Source organism: Manis javanica, chromosome 1 (assembly GCF_040802235.1).
Source record: "Manis javanica isolate MJ-LG chromosome 1, MJ_LKY, whole genome shotgun sequence".
Taxonomy (NCBI): domain Eukaryota; kingdom Metazoa; phylum Chordata; class Mammalia; order Pholidota; family Manidae; genus Manis; species Manis javanica.
Genome location: NC_133156.1, coordinates 171,022,524 through 171,039,574, shown reverse-complemented (window position 1 = coordinate 171,039,574; position 17,051 = coordinate 171,022,524). Strand labels below are relative to the sequence as shown.

General features: G+C 35.4%; 1 protein-coding gene across 1 annotated transcript in view; it reads left to right on the top strand.

Moving 5' to 3' along the window:
* DNAH6 (dynein axonemal heavy chain 6) overlaps positions 1-17,051 on the top strand; it is a 233,227-nt gene that overhangs the window by 28,985 nt on the left and 187,191 nt on the right. The window contains exons 6-12 of the mRNA XM_073241805.1: positions 1,318-1,452; positions 1,543-1,663; positions 2,324-2,429; positions 3,757-3,925; positions 6,199-6,315; positions 8,036-8,236; positions 15,306-15,426. Coding sequence (XP_073097906.1) covers positions 1,318-1,452; positions 1,543-1,663; positions 2,324-2,429; positions 3,757-3,925; positions 6,199-6,315; positions 8,036-8,236; positions 15,306-15,426 — 970 coding nt within the window. The remainder of the gene's footprint in view (positions 1-1,317; positions 1,453-1,542; positions 1,664-2,323; positions 2,430-3,756; positions 3,926-6,198; positions 6,316-8,035; positions 8,237-15,305; positions 15,427-17,051) is intronic.

The following is a 17,051-nucleotide window of genomic DNA, read 5'->3' as shown; positions in this document are numbered from 1 at the left end:
GTGGTTTCTACATTTTAACTAGGATTGCAAATTGAAAAAGCATAAGAAGAGAGTCACACAGATCCCCTTTAATTAGAAGCAGTCTCAGAAGTTTGGATTCTTGACTTCCCTTGTTATTGATCAGGGAAGTTGTGTATCCTTTTGAGCAGAATAGGCTGGCAACACCTATTATCTCCTCTTATCTCTTAAAACACTCTGAACTTTATGGCCCAAAATAATCTGAGGGCTTGTTTTCATGGGTCACTACCTCCCAATGTATCTTGTGTTTTCCTCTATCGTGGAGTCAGACAGTAGGGAGAATTTTAATATTTACTTTGAAGGACATTGTGGGTAAAAGATACTTACTTTAAAGGAGTAATCATGGAAAAGAACTATTAAAGGATGTGGGCCATATTTAACATCTCTACCCACCCACTGAATTTCAATTTGCATTCAAAGTCTTCTACTTGGCCCCTGGCAATGAACTGGAGTCACCATTACTGTCATGCCCACTGGGTCCTCAGCTATTTCTATGACAATAAGTCACCAGATCAGAATCACCTCTTAAATCAGAAGCCTCAAGTTTACTTTATACTGGTCATTTTCTTCACTTTGCATATGGTAATCTGAATGACCATTATCAAGACTGTAGTCATACAATAAAGGAACATTAAATTATGACTAATGTAGATACTAGAGCAAAATAAATATATAAGATGTACCATCACAGATCATTCATTCCATCAGGCATTCTGAGTCATGGAAAATATTCTAATCTTTCTTGATATCAAACTCAACCCCAGACCTCTAATTTCAATAAGGATCCATCAGTCATTTGAATGTATTTTACTACCTTAGCACTTTTCATCTTTTACCTTGTCTTGGACACTATGTATTTCGTAAGTTTGTTATGAGGTATAAAAAATAGTTCTGCATTTGTCATTAAAGTTACTTCTATCGATCCTTAAGGCTTGTTCTCTAATGTACTGAGAGTTATTCTCTCTGTCCACCATTCATACCAGTAGCACTTTGCCCTTGATGATATCTTCTCTTAAATATAGCCAGTCCTCTGTACTTGCCCTCAGTTTCATAGCTAAAAGAAATGTATTCAAAATGAAAAGGAAGGAATTCAGACAAATTAAAGCTAGTAATTCAAGCAATATTTTTAGAACAAAATTTTAGGAGTACTCCTGTTTAATGTGTATACTTTGTAGATGTAACTACAGCTAACATATAGAGCTATTTTCCTTAACAACCACTTTTGCTTTCCAAGTATTTTTATACTTATAAAAAACAGGACTTTTTACTAAGTAATGATAAATTTCTATTTTCACTCAGCATTTGCAACTGGCTCTTCTTAAAATAAGTGAATTGTGTTATCACTTGAGTTTTATGGGACTTTGTCACATTGAAAAAGGTCACACCTACACCCTGCAAGAATTTAAGGTTGCCCAAGTCATATGGCTACAAAAGGTAAGGAATTTTGTCTGTAAGTTTCAAGATTTTTTTTTTCAGTTATTGATACTTTGATTCCACTAATTATACATGTTCATCAATGTCTAGGTGACTGAGCGCCTAGAAGAATTTCGAAATGAGGCAAAAGATGTGGTCAGGAAGGCTTGTCGAATTGCTCTGCGTGCTGCAGGATTTATTCCTGATGACTGTGCATATGAACCTCTTGAGAGTACGAAGGGGAAAGAACTCCAATAGATCAGAAGTCATGGCTTTCTAAAATATTAACTTTTTTATTCAACTTTTAAGTTTAAATAATGATCCTAATTATAAGTTCTTCCAAAGTTTTGTTTGATGGGTTATAAATTCAGTGTATATTGTAGAAAGGGAGACACAGTAAGTACTGTATTTTCCTTGCATTGTCCCAGCTTATGGATAGTATTTCTATACTGGTTACAGAACCTTTGTTCCCCAAGTGTGTCATAGTGGATTTTAAAGGTGTGTCCCAACCTCCTAGTACAGATATGTGTTTGTTAAAATGAAAGGGCTGGATGAAGGTCAGGATTGGCCCAGCTGGCATGGACTCTAGATAAAGAATAATTAAAACACAGGCAGAAAAGGAGGGTAAAGGTTTTCCTGGGAAAGAGGTGGCATGGTACACAGATCAAATCCTGTTAAAGGGAATGTTAGTAAACTGTCTACAGTCTCTTGCTGAGCTGAAGTCCTTTGAAGTGGAATTCTTTTGGATAACTGGGCTGTGCTCTCTAGTTTGACGTATCTCATGAATCAAAGCACTTTATTGTTTTTAATTTTACCTATAATTTAATCCATATCAAAAGAAATGGAATTTTTACACAAGAATTACTATTGTTGTGTCTTCTGTTGTTCTTAGGTTATTGTAGAATGCTAGACAGTGAATTGCCTACTTACACAGATGGTGAGAAAATGACGTACACAGAGCAGGCCAGCAAAAGGCATCAATGCATGAGGCTGACATGGTAAATGATTTTTCTTTCTTTCAAGAAAAATTAGAGCATCCATCCTTCTCAAGTTTCATAAAAAAATTAAAACTTCCATCATAGGATGGAGGGATTTGGGGTATATGGTAACCTGAATGCATACCCCAGAAGCTGACCCCTCCAACTGCCATCTGGCAAAGTAGCCACTGGGAAAGGCAAGCTGATACAGAGTGAAGTACACGTCCAAGGCCAAGAGCACCTCTTTGATCTCTGAGGCTTTGTTTCCCTCTGGCCCAGCTTAGAGCATGGAGCAGGCTGTAGAAAGAAGTCAGGTGCACAGAGACCTCACTGGATCCTCAAGTGGACCTGGGGGGGGCCTGCTACATCTGTCTGGTCACTGAAGAATTATAGGCATCTGCTCTGCCACAGAAAGTCCCATCCCCTGTCTAAAGCAGATTCTGTAACTGGGAGACCAGAGAAGAAAGTCTTCTTTCCAAGGCCTCACCAGGGATCTCTCCCTCACTAGCATTAGCTGCGCCAACTGCTTACCCAACTGGAACTTGACATTGTCCCACAGTTTGGATTTTGAATCATTCTTAAACCTCATCACTGCACATAACTCTTGCAAACAAAATCACCAAACATTATCTGAAAAGCTGTATGTGGCACTCTAAAACACTGACTATTCTTACTCAGGGCTCACTTAGCCCAACTTTCACCGCTGTCTGAAAAATCCTAGCTGTGCACCAATTTATGCATGAGATTATACGATAATACTGTCTGTGTCACAGCAGAAGTCAGTGAAGCAGTCCCTAAGGCCACCATCATAGTATAGGTACTAGAGGTCCCCTGGGCTCCACTTAAGCAAGATAAAAAGTTATTTTAAAAGTCTTGCTGGCTTGGTCTACATTCTAAGCATTCAAGTACAGAAGAAATTTGCATCTTGAGTTAGCAAGTGCTGCCAAACATTTGTTCCATATATAATATTTCATACTTTTACCACTAGAATGTAAGTTATAAATGTTGTGTATTTTCTGATTTTATCTTTAAAGCTTTTTCTAAAAATCTCAAGGCCCTTTTGGCTAGGTGCTTTTTTTCCTACCAACTGTAGTGCTCATTAAATATCCTATTGGAGAGTTAGAACACTTAGCTAAATGGATGCTATATATTTGAATATGTTTGTGTTTTAAAATGAAGAATGTCCAAAAACAACTATTTTGGTTAATACATCTCTGATTTTATAATATAAATAGAAATTCAAAGAGTATTTGGGCTATTTTAAAATTTAAACACTTGCTCTAGAGTCACTTTAAAAAATATGTAATGGGTATTAAAAAACTGAAGTTATGTATTTTTTCTTTTCAAGCTTTATCCGTCTAAATGACTATCTGATTGAGAATACAATGCACATCCTAACAGTAAATTCTATTAACTCTCTTTTGAATTATCTCGCTGGCAAGCTAAAACGAAGACCTTCAGCCGATGTCATTCAGAAATGGATTACTGAAGAGAAGCCTGAAGTCACTGATAAAAAGGTATATTCAGACTAAATTAAGAAAATGTATTGCTCAGTATTTATTGAGGAGTGCCTACTATGCACTATGAATTTCTCTGTACTGGAAAATAGGAGGAATGTTTAGTGCATTTCACAGTGTAATTAGAGAGCTCACCATATGCATATGAAATGGCAGAATGAAAATCAATATATCAAATATCTGATAATAGAGAAAGCATCCCTTGTGCCTAATGCCGCTATCTTTCTTACAGGAATTTGCTGAAGTGTATTCATATGTGCATTTGACAAATATTTCTTAAGTACCACTATGTACTAGTCTATACTGGGTGTTGGTATATAGTGATGAAAAGCATAGACAGGATCCTAGACATGTTGGTATATAGTGATGAAAAGCATAGACAGGATCCTGTCCCCAAGAAGCTTATAGTTGAGGGGTCATCATGGGCATGAACTGGCAGAGAAGGTGGTATAAATGAAAGAGGTAAGCAATGGTTTAGAGGTAAGAAGCAAACCTTTGTGCTTTGAGTGGATAACCTCTTGGGAGGATGTTGATCTTAGAGACAGAGTAATTTGAGATGTCTGAGAGGAAGTGGTACTAATTTGACTGAATTACAGCATAGCTAAGATATTATCTCATAGCCTCATTTCCTAATAAGCTTTTCCCTTGCCCCATCCTGGATAACAGTTTCGTGCCACATACCTAAAAACATAGCAAAACATTCTTACCTTGTTTCACAGGCTTCCTTCCTTCACATCTTAACTTCCTCCCCAGAAAACCCAACTATGCAGTTTCAAGAACTGATGCTCTTCACCATAGTCTTCTTTTCTCCAAAAGCTGAATTTTGGTTGCATACTGCGTTTCATTACTTAGACTCTTCTCCTTTTCTCAATTTCTTTTTTTTTTCTAAAACTGTCACACTTGTTTTTCTAATGATAAAAGTCATATAGGCCAAGTGCAGAAAACTGGAAGGACACAGAAATATACAAAGAAAAGCATCCTCTGCTATCCAAAATTAAGTATTTCAAGGGGAAAAGGTGTCATACTTCACTTACTACTTTGTCATATTCTTTTTCTATTTAACAATGTATTGTGAAAAAAATCTCATGAGTTAATATACATCTTTCCATGTAATATTCTCACATAGAAATGTACTTACTATACATCTTGTAAGGAATTTTGTTTGTATTATTGATCACTTTCTCACTACTCCAAATAATGTGCAAAGAATATCCCTGGCTACACATATTTCACACATCTCTGACTTTTTTTCCCCTTAGAAGAAATCCCTAGATGTGTAATTGTTGGGTCAGAAATATGCTCACTTGTTAAGGCTTTTGATACTGATACATAACTTTCCATAAAGTTTTATTTCAATTTAGAACCTTCCTAGCAATGTTTGAGAATGAGCGAGATGACCCACATACACACTTAGATACTATCAATCACTTTAATCTTTGCCAATCTGGTGGATGTAAAGCAATATATCACTGCTTTTAAATATCATACTCCTTTAATTGCCACCCCAGTGAAGGGATAAGAGCAAAGGTCTTGTGATCAGAAAGACCTGGATTTGAGTTCTGGTCTGCCACTTACTAACCAGTGTGTCTGGGATGAAATGCCTTGCCTTCTGCAGATCCTGTTTTCTCATGGGACTAATAATGACACCTTCTTCATGGTTGGTGTTAAAATTACTGAATACTTAGCACTGCCTGATATGCAGTAAATATTTGGTAAATGTAGCTACTGAATAAACTCTCTTGAGGAAGAGAAGGAGAAGGTTGATTGATCAGTTGTGCATTCTGTTTAAGAAATGTCAGATTATACCCTTTTCCCATTTTTTATTTAAGTACATTTTTGTTTTAGTGTATATCTATTTATATATCAATTATTATGTTGTTAGTATATTTTTCAATTGAGTCTATTTTATGTATTTCTGTTTAAATTATGTTGTTAGTATATTTTTCAATTGAGTCTATTGTATGTATTTCTGTTTAAATATCAACCGTCTGTCTGCTATATATATCACTGGTCTATTTTTACACTTTGTTCTTTCCCTTTACATACTGTTATTAGTGTTTTTATAAGGAGAGAAGCTTTACACTGCTATATAGTTTTTCAATATTTGCCTTTATTTTTTAATTTCTATGGTAATATTCTTTGAAAGACATGCCAACATTATAAAATCAGCTAATTGTATAAGTTTAAGTTTATATGCATCTTACAATGCAGGTTTTTTTATTTTACACCTTGGTGCTTATAATCTTTATAACACAGCAAATGTGCTATTTCAGGGGGTCCCTGTGATGGAAAAGCAGGAAGAAGATGACTCTCTCATCCCCATGTTTCTCACAGAACTGATTTTGACAGTCCAGTCACTGCTTTTTGAGCCTTCTTTGGAAGACTTTCTGGTGTGTGTTTCTTTATGTCACATCATGTATAATCACCTTTTTGGAAAATGAAGAACTATACTACTGTCAAATAACTGGCAGGATTGCTGTTGTCACTCCTCCAAAGTGATCTTAAGACAAAGAGAAAACATTGTTCTGTGCATGGCATTACAGTGTCATAAAAACCATCAAAAAGTTTAGCACATTTTCTTTAATGTGGGACAGATTAGGGGCTTTGTAGGATAACCAACAAGAGAACATATTCTCTTCAAAATTTAGAGTAGACTATAGACCTCTCTAATAAGACTCTAAGAAGTCACTCTAGTATAAGAACCATTTCTGAAATCTTTTTAAGTATGCTACATCTGAGGAAATTTTGTTTTTTTAGTTATCTATTGCCATATAACAAATTACCACAGATTTGGCAGCTTAAAACAACCATTTATTATCTCACACTTTGTGGATCAGAGGTGTGGGCACTGCTTAACTACCCCTCTGCTTCAGGGCCTCTGCAGGGCCTCTTCAGGTATTGGCTGGATGAGGTTTTCTCAGAGGCTTGACTGGAAAACAATCCACTTCCATGTTCGCACAGGCTGTTAGAAAAATTAATGTTTATGAAACTACAATCTGAAGTCCCTGTTTTTTGAGGGATATCAGCTGGTGATCACCCTTAGGTCCTAGAAACCACCTCTAGGTCCTTGCCATGTAGCCAACTGTATAAGCAGTTTACGTTTGCTTCTTCAAGACCAGCTGGACAATCTCTCTTCAGGAAGGGCCCAATCCCTCTTTTAAAGACATTCACTTGAATCAGTCAAGCCTAACACAGGATAATCATCTTTTTTATTAACTCAAAGTCAACTTATTTGGGACCTTAATTATATCTGCAAAATCCCTTCAACTTTCCATATAATATAACCTAATCATGAGTGTGGTATCTCCTCTTATTCACAGGTCTCCCCTATGCTCAGGAGGAGGGGATTATACACAGTGTGCACAATAGAGGGAGGGAATCTTTGGGGCCATCTTAGAATTCAGCTTCCACATTTGTGTACATGCATAGACTAGTGGACTAATCAGAGTCTAGATTTAATAAGCAACCGGTATACTCCTGGCACAAAAACATTAGTAATCAGGATCTCTATGTTTTACTCTGGGTTTTATAATTAGTGAGCTATTTGACCTTGGGGAAAACCACTTATGTCTCTAGGGATCAGTTTATGCATCTACAAGATGAGAAGGCAGGTGAGTTTTAAGATTGCCTCCAATTTCAGCAGTCCATGATTCTGGGATTTATCAGATAGTCTATTTTAGGATTTTTACAAGGACAGACACACTGTTGAGGTCTCTGTGGTTGAAGCTTTGCTCAAGAGCTCCCACACAGAGAGGCACTGGGCTTTCATGTCCCTTCTTGGCCAGAAGTCTCACGTCCCCCACATGGAAGGCAGATGCCCCTGTGCAGCAGATGGCACAGAAGGCTCTCTTCAGCAACCTGCTCTCCTTTAGCTCCAAGTGATGGGCCTTGAAAGCCTCAACACCCTCCCTATTTCCTAAAGACCCTACTCCCCACAAAGGTATTTTAAACTGTGTCTTCTGATTCTTCATGTAGTTAGAATCAACAAAGAATCTGGCATGGTTGAATAAATTATTCTTATTTATTTTAGCATTTTAGAAAATTCAAAAACATTCATAAATATAACCATATGTGTGTATACACTTACATTTTTGTTTTTCTCCCTAACAGGATGGAATTTCAGGGGCAATCAATCATTTTCAAAACACTGTGTTATCAGTTCCTAATCTCGTGGCTGATACATATTTTGATGCTTTCACCAGCCCTTATATTAATAACAAACTTGAAGAAAAAACTTGTGGATCTGGTCCAAGCTTATCAGCAGTATTTGATGATGATAAGAATTTTCACACAATTATCCTTCAAATAAAGGTATACTTTTACTTTTTTAACTTTTTTAATTTACTTTTACTAAAAGTGTTTTATAATAGTCTCAATCTTTAAGAAATTAAATAATAAATTCTCTTCCTTTCTTATCTTTAAATTAATTCTTTATAAATGGTAAAGTGAATTTTTTAGAAGTCCTGGTACAGCACTGAGGAAAGGGACTTAACAGTGCAAACTGTCTGAGATGGAATCACTTCTGGGGTAGAAAATAAGGTTAAAAGGGAAGAAGAGGCATTATTTGAACACTGGTTGCTACAGGAGAAATTAAGCAATCAGTGAAAATTTGATAGGTTTTTCAAGACAAAAAAGAACAAAAAAAATTAGAGTACACTCAACTCTTCCCCCACCACCAAAACATAAAATAATCTACACATTGCTATACAGAACAGGATGCCTTTGAATTATAAATCTTGTGTATCACTCCAAATCCATAAGCTGAAGAAACTGAAATATATTAAATACATGCAAAGCTACTATAAGAAGAAAACAGAAAGTGCAGATTAAAACAACAGATGAATATTCCTTCTTTTCTCTCCCCCAAAAACCATGAGACAAAAGCTACACTAAACTTTAGTAAATATCCTCAAACATGCACTTGAAGATGTGTAAAACCACACTGAATCAAAAATTCAAAAACAAAAATAGAAATGGGGGTAAAAAAAGCAAAATCATATTAGAAATGCAGGCTAAACTATGTGGTATCCAAGGGAGAAGAAATGCAAATGAAAATTTAATCATTAGTACAGAAGAGTGATAGTAAGAATGATAGTAAAAACTAGTGAGTATAGAAGAAAAACAGTAAAACAACCAAGAGAATAAAAGTAAGCCAGAGATATAATTAAAAAGGGTCAGAGAGAAAGTGACTGAAACAGACAGGCAAAGAAAAAATAGCATACAAGTAACTGGAGTCTCAGAAGGAGAAAAACAAAACAAAAGGTAGAATAAACATTTATAACTATAGTCCCAAGAAAACCTGAATCTATGAAAGGGCCTACAGAGTACCTTCGAAGGTTGACCCAGAACAATCATCTCTGACATGTATCCTCTTAAAACTATTAGCTTTTAAAGTTAAAGAAAAATTCCTCCAGGTTGCAAAGCAAAATGATCAAATAACTTACAGAAATAAGAAAATTACACTGACATCAGACTTCTCAAAAATAACAGATAAAGCAAAGCAGTAATAGAACATCATTTCTTAATGAAATTCAAAGGAAGTGTGAATCAAGAATTTTTATTGAACCAAGCTAGTCCTTCAAGTATCAAGGCTATGAAAAAATCGTTTTAAAAATGCAAGGACCTAAGGAGTTGAGTACTAATCAAGAATATTTATGGAATGAAGATGAGTTTCATCCAACCAAGAGATAACTTTGGCAAAAAAAACTGATCTTCCTATTTCTGGTTCCACATGGAAGGAGCTTGGAAGTCACCACTGCATCCTATCAACAAGTAAAAAGTTGAACAAACTGAAAAATCAACAAATCTTCTTGGGTACAGAAGAGAGGTGAGCACACAGAGCAAACTGAAGCCTCCAAGACTGGAGAGACAAGTGACGACATGGAGGGAGTTATGACTTCTGAGAGCAGAGTTGTGAGCAGAAACCACCATGGGAATCAGTGCCAGGGCAGGAAAACCTAAACTATAACTGATGAATTGCTGGAGGCTTGGTGTGGACAACTCTGAGAGTGAAAAACTCCAGGGGAACCCAGTCATGGTGGGAGCCCCACAATATTATGAGATATTACCTCCAGGAGTTCAACCAGGTTCCAATAGTAGATAATGGGAAAAAATCCTCTCATGCTTCCAGCAAAGGGAGGGGACAAGGAACCATTTGAAATATGCCACAACACTGTGTTATTAACAAGGTGTGCCCTCAGAGGTAGTCAACCAAAACCTAACGTGCTGGGGTATTATCAGAACATAACTGAACTGGGTGAAGGGAAATATACAACTCCAGCCCACCCTAGCTATCCTGTCCCACTTAGGGGAGAGAAAAATAAATGAGAAACATTTTTGAGGTTCACAGTCCAGAGGCATAGGCTCACTAAAAAACTGAGACCCAATGACAGGACTATAGAACTTTTCCTCTCCTAGCACACCTCCCCAGCCACTTACTAAAGACCTGTTTACAGCAGTTTCTTTTACCCAGTACCTCATGTCAAGCTATCACACAAAAAAATTACAAGGCATACCACAAAGGGAAAAAACACAATTTGAAGATAGAACAAGCATCAGAACCAGACATGGCAGGGATATTGGAAATAAAAGACCCGGAATTTAGAACAACTATGATTAATATGTTAAAGGCTCTAATGGGTAACATAAACTGCATGCAAGAACAGATGGGCAATATAAGCAGAGAGATGGAAATCCTAAGAAACAACCAAAAAGAAATGCTGGAGATTTTTTTTTAAGATCACTGTAATGGAAATGAGAAATGTCTTTGATGGGCCTATTAGTAGACTGGATACAGCTGAGGAAAGAATCTCTGAGCTAGAAAATAGATCAATAGAATCCTTGAAAACCAAAAACCAAGGAGAACAAAGATTAGATTATTAATAAAAAAAAAACCAGAACAGAATATCCAAGCAGTGTGTGACAACTTAAAATGATGTAACATATGTGTAATAGGAATACTGTGTGTATGATTCCAACTGTGTGATGTTCTAAAAAAAGGCAAAACGAGGGAGATGGTAAAAAGATCAGAGGTTGCCAGAGATGGGGTGGAGGGATGAATAGGCAGAACACAGAGGATTTTTAGGGCAATGAAAATACTCTGTGATTCCATAATGATGGATACATGTCATTATACATTTGTCCAAACCTATAGATTATGCAACGTCAAGAATGAACCATAATGTAAACTGTGGACTTTGGGTGATTATGTGTCATTGTAGATTCATTAGTTGTAACAAACTTACTCATCCAGTGGGGGTGTTGATAATGGAGGGGTCTGTGCATGTATTGGGAGCATATGTGGAAATCTATACTTTCTTTTCAACTTTTCTTGAACCTAAAATTGCTCCCAAAAAAGTCACAATAAAAAAGCTGTTGGTGACTATTTAATATATTTAACTGTAGATCTCTCTAAGACTAAAACAGGTAGAGAGAACGATGGGAGATTAATATATAAATGTTGTATGTTCTAATGTAAAAATAATGCAACCTTAAAAACAAAGATAAGGAAGAATACAAGAACATTGATTGATTTAGAAGTATAAGTGGGAATTTAGATATCAGTAAAAACCAACAAATCAAATGACAAAAGGTTAATAAAGGAATGTATGACTACTGTCATTTATTTTTAAAAAGATATCACATAGAGAAACAAACACAGAAAATAACCATAAAACACATAAAAATCATTATCAAGGTGAGGCCAAACATATTAATAATATAATGAAATATGAATGCATTCAATTCATCTATTAAAAGAAAAAAGATTTTAAATTTGGTTCAGAAGACAAACAATAAGCTATATTCAAGAGAGAAATATAAAACCAAGTTAAAAAAAAAAGCAGTTCAGGAAGGATAAAAGTGAAGGGATGCTCAGTGTTACAGAGGCAAATGTAAACAACAAAAAGGCAGGCAGGGCTTGTGATCCTACAAGTAGGGGGTTATAGCACAGGAAACACTTTTATAATGGAAGTGATGCATTGGAACATGAAAGGAAACAGAATAGAAGACTTTTGCATTCTATTATCATTATTAAGACAGATCAAGTGGGAGAAAGTAAATAAAGCTATAGAAGGTCCAACCAACATAATCAATGAAAAATAAGGAAATAACCATTGCAGCAGGATATAAAAACACAAACAAGATTACACTGAAAATATTTATCCAAATAAATTTGAAAACCTAGATTAAGTGGATAGTCTTTTTAGGGAAACATTGATCTAAATCAACCATATGAAAAGTAGAAAGCCTACCATTTCCATAAAAGACATAGAGGAATCTATCAAAGAAATACACTATGAAAAGCACCAGGCCCAAATGGACGGGCCTGATCAGGAGAATTTCATCAGATGTGAAAGACCAGATAATCACAAAGTTACCTAAATATTGATCTAGAATACTGAAAATGCCTGGTAGAGAAAAAACCCCATTCATATATAACAAATATATTTAGGAATAAACCTAATAAAAATGTTAAAAACTTATATGAAGTAAAATTTAAAACTTTTTTAAAAGCTTCCAGAAGATACAAAAACAGGCTTGGACAAATGTTCTTAGAATGACTCAATATAATAAAGATGCCTGTTCTCCCTAGGTTAATGTATAAATTTAACAGTGTTAATAAAAATACTAGCTTTACCATAGAGTCAGACAAATTTATAGTAAAGAAAATATGTAAAAATAGACATGCAAGAAAGCTAGGAAAATACTGAAAAAAGAAAAGCCTGACAGGTACTACCCCTACTATATATTAAACACTCTACAATTAAGAGTGTGATACTGGCACATGACTAGGGGAATAGAATAGAAAGCCCAGAAAGACACTGCTATACATGTAGACACTTATTAAATGAAAACGTGGTATATCAAATTACTGATATATGGACTTTTTCATGAAGAGTGCTATAAAACTGATTAGCTATTTGGACAAAGATAAAATTAAATCAAAATCTTACATTGTACTAAAAATAACTGGACCAGGAATCTAAAAATAAAACAATTAAATAAGATAAAACCATACATTTACTAGAAGAAAACATAGTTGAATTCTCCTATAACCTTGTTAAAAAAATCAGGTTATCTAATTATGACTCAAAATTACAAATGCAATAATAGAACAAAATGATAAATGTGTATAAAAATAAAAAACTCTTCAAGGCAAAAAATTCATGAAGTCAAAACACGGTTAAAACCTGGGAGTATCTATTTGCAGCATATATATCATAGCTAAGGGCTAATATTTCTAATACATGAAGAATTTTTACAAAAGGGGAAGAGGTATATATTGTACCTCACCCATAAGATAAATGCAAATTAAAACAAAATTGAGGTAATATTTCTCAAATATCAGATTAGCAAGATTAAAAAGTATGACAACATACTCTGTTGACTAGCCCATGGATAAAACGTCTTTACACTTTGTATGTGGAAATACAAATGATGAGAACTTTATAATATATAACTAAACTATATATGCATTTAATTTTTAAAATTTTTTATTAAGATACATACAATAAAGTACACACATCTTAATGTACAGCTCAATGAATTTTGACATTTGTGCACACTCATGCACCCACCACTGCATTACTTTTGATCCAGTAATACCACCTTTAAAGATGTGCCCTGCAAGAGGAGGAGTTTAAGATACAAGAAATTGTGTTATTTTCATCTTCTGCCTCAGTAGAGAAATAGTGCCTTCTAGTGCTTGTAACAATGTCTTGTATTTGTACCATTTCTATTCATACGAAAAGTAAAATAATACTTCTACTTTTTGTGGAAAAAAAAGATGTACCCCGTAGATACATTTCAACAATACAAAAGTACAAATGTGCTAAATTATTTAGCATTATTGCTATTACAAAATATTGGAAACTCCCAAAATACCTATACAGAGGAAAATGATTGAAAAACGATGGTACATTTACACAGAGAAATACTATGCAACTGAACAAAATAATAAGGAAACTAGATAGTAACTAATATGGAGTGATTTCCAGGATATATTATTAGGTGAAAAAAGGAAAAGTACAAGAGAATTGTCTATACTATGCCACTTTTTATGTCAGAGAATAGCGGTTGGAGAGTTCCAGAACTAGGAAATTGGTTAGCTAAGGAAGATAGTGGGAATGAAGTCCAAAGAATGAAGTTAGGTGGGTATGGAGTGGAAGATGGGAGACTGACACTTTTCTGAGAATACCTTTTATGATATCTCTAAAAAAGTCAACAATAATGGGAAGCAAAACCCCAAAATAGATTAGAAACAAAAACCAATAAATCTGAATGTATTGCAGATGAATAACATAACCACACTGAAGGGAAGGGGAGAAAAAACTACACCTGAATGATCACATATCAGAAACACTATTAAGTCAGCTCAAGGGAGATGAAAGTTTAGCATAGTTTTTTCCTCTCAACTTTTAATGCAAGAAAATAAGCAGGAGAAACATTCCAGAAGTATGCATAAGAACTTATTAAAGGGAAGTAAATGAACAAATAACTATAGCAATATAGGGTGTGTGTTATTCTATGTAATTAAACTTCCTACTACTAGCCAGTATCACTAAAGCCTGACTCTGAGACTCTTACCCTAGCATTGATGTGTAGAGAATGAGCAATTCCACTGATCATCTCTGTTTTCCCTGGGATGAACTGCAGTCTTTTGCAGGAAGTCTTGGTAGGAATATGAGGGAAGGCTATGGAGTACAGCCAGGGAGTCATAGAACAAGAACCATCAAGCAGACAAATGCTAACTGCCTTTCATAGACATTGAACTATGAGAATATGTATTGACATAGGTAATAAAGTAACTGAAATGTTTGAAAATTATTGTTATTGTTTGAAAAAACTGTGGGGAAGAGGAGGTTGGTGTCAAGTTTCAGAGAGGTGAGGGAAGGGTTTTTATTAGGTCAAATATAGAGGACATTCTGGAATAAGAGACTTGCTAGTACAGAGAATTTGGTAGTAAGATTAAGCCGGTCATTTTGTAGATATGCTAATAAACACTTTTGCCTTTGCTCAAAAACACTTCAACTAAGACATAAAATTTGAAGTTTGGAAAATAAACAGACACTATTTCTTGCCATATGTCCACTAGTGATATAAAAGTTCACCCTGAAACTTTCTAAAAAAATTACAAGTATGCTTCCTTTCAATCATAAGGAACAATTCTTCAGAAGTCAGACTTGAAGATGTATTTTTTTTAGTTCATAAGAGTATCCACTAACTGCTTCTTGACATCAAGAATGGTATCTTTCCTTACTTATGTATCTCCAGGTCAAAGCATACTGTTTGACACAGAAAAGGCATTTGTGTTTGTGTGTTATATTGAATTGAATTCTGCTCAGGAAAAATGTCATGTCTGTTTGTTTATAACATATAGGAAACCATACAGGCAGCATTTGAATCTGCCCAATTATATGCAGCTACATTTGAAAAGTTCCAGATATTCTTCAAGGAAAATGAAAATCTTGATTTACAAGCTCTTAAACTTCAAGAACCTGGTAAGTTTTCCATTTGTCCTTCCTAATTATTTTGGATAGGAATACCAAGGTTTATAGTATTCTAGAATTCTGTTCTGGCTAATGGTGGCCCAAAATAGTTGACCTGACAAAAGGCAAGAGTTTGCTCATTGCTAGGTTATTTTCTATACAATTACTTTTTTCTTTAGCTTTGCTCAGTGTTGCTGTTTTATTTTAGAATATTATGGAAAGCAATTCCTCCCTGATGGCTTGTCTTTTAGTATGAGGTACCAAGCTACATAGCCTGTGTACAGGAAAGAATTGGAAGGAATGTACACCTGTACAAATTCCCTTAAGTAGTGTTTACATACATATCTCAGGAATTCAAGTTACTCTTTATTTCTGCAGCCATATTTCAACCTGGTGGGTATGAATCAACAACTCTTAGTCATGAAATTAGATCCAAAGGGAAACGATCTAATTAAACTTATTATCTTCAACAAAAGAAAATAATTTATGATACCTAAGTGAAATTTCAAGCAAGGAAGTTTTCAGATGCTTATGCAAATTAAGTATATATTATTCATTATTACTCTTTAAAAACATGAAGCATGTCATTCATATTGTTTTTATTTCATGAGCAGGCTTTATTCCTTTATTTTCTGGTACGCAGTAATGATTATTTTGAGACTTTGCCTCATGAACCAGCACTAATTTTTATTATTCTTAAAACATTTTTTAATTAAAGTATCATTCATAAACAATCTTATGTTTGTTTCACATGAACAACACTGCCAGCACTAATCTTTTTTATTAAGGTATTATTGATATATACTCTTATGAAGGTTTCACATGAAAAAACAATGTGGTTATTATATTCACCCATATTACCATGTCCCCCCTATACCCCACTGTAGTCACTGTCCATCAGTATAGTAAGATGCCACAGAGTCACTATTTGTATTCTCTGTGCTACACTGTCTTCCCCATGATCCCCCCACACCATGTGTGCCAATCATAATACCCCTCAATCCTCTTCTCTCTCACTCCCTCCCCACACGCCCTTCCCCACCCCTCCCCTTTTGCAATCCTCCAAATAAGGCAATTTGCTGTTGCTCTGACCCAGGATCTATCCAAGAACAGGCATTGAATCTGGTTGTTACGTCCCTTAAGTTTTTAAAATTGAAACAGACCTTTTATGTTAAGATACTGACTTGTTGGTGAGACCAAAGTAAGGTCTGCTTTAGAAAACAAAGCAATTAGACAAGTCTGTTTCCATAGCTCTTAACAAGACTCCCACACTGAGACAGTGTGGTTGAACTGAAGTGAACTGACAGGGACATGATGCTTCACAGGCTATGGCGTGGCACCTTGCTGGCAGTAAGTATAGCACCTGGCATTTCAGCACACAAAGTAGGCCTAGCCAAAATAACCGGTTTTAATCCTATAGATCTTCTAATTACAGCCTTGAGCCCAAGGCCTCCCTGTTTCCCACTACCACATGGGTCACATCACATAACTTTGATCTCTAAAGTTCCCACCTGGATGGGATCACCAGACATGTAGGTTGCTCTCAGTCTAGTCCTCCTTTGATTTGTCAATCCTATCCCAATCCTGGAGCCAGGGTCTCACAGTTAGTGACTATTTGTTGACTGGGACTTTGAAGT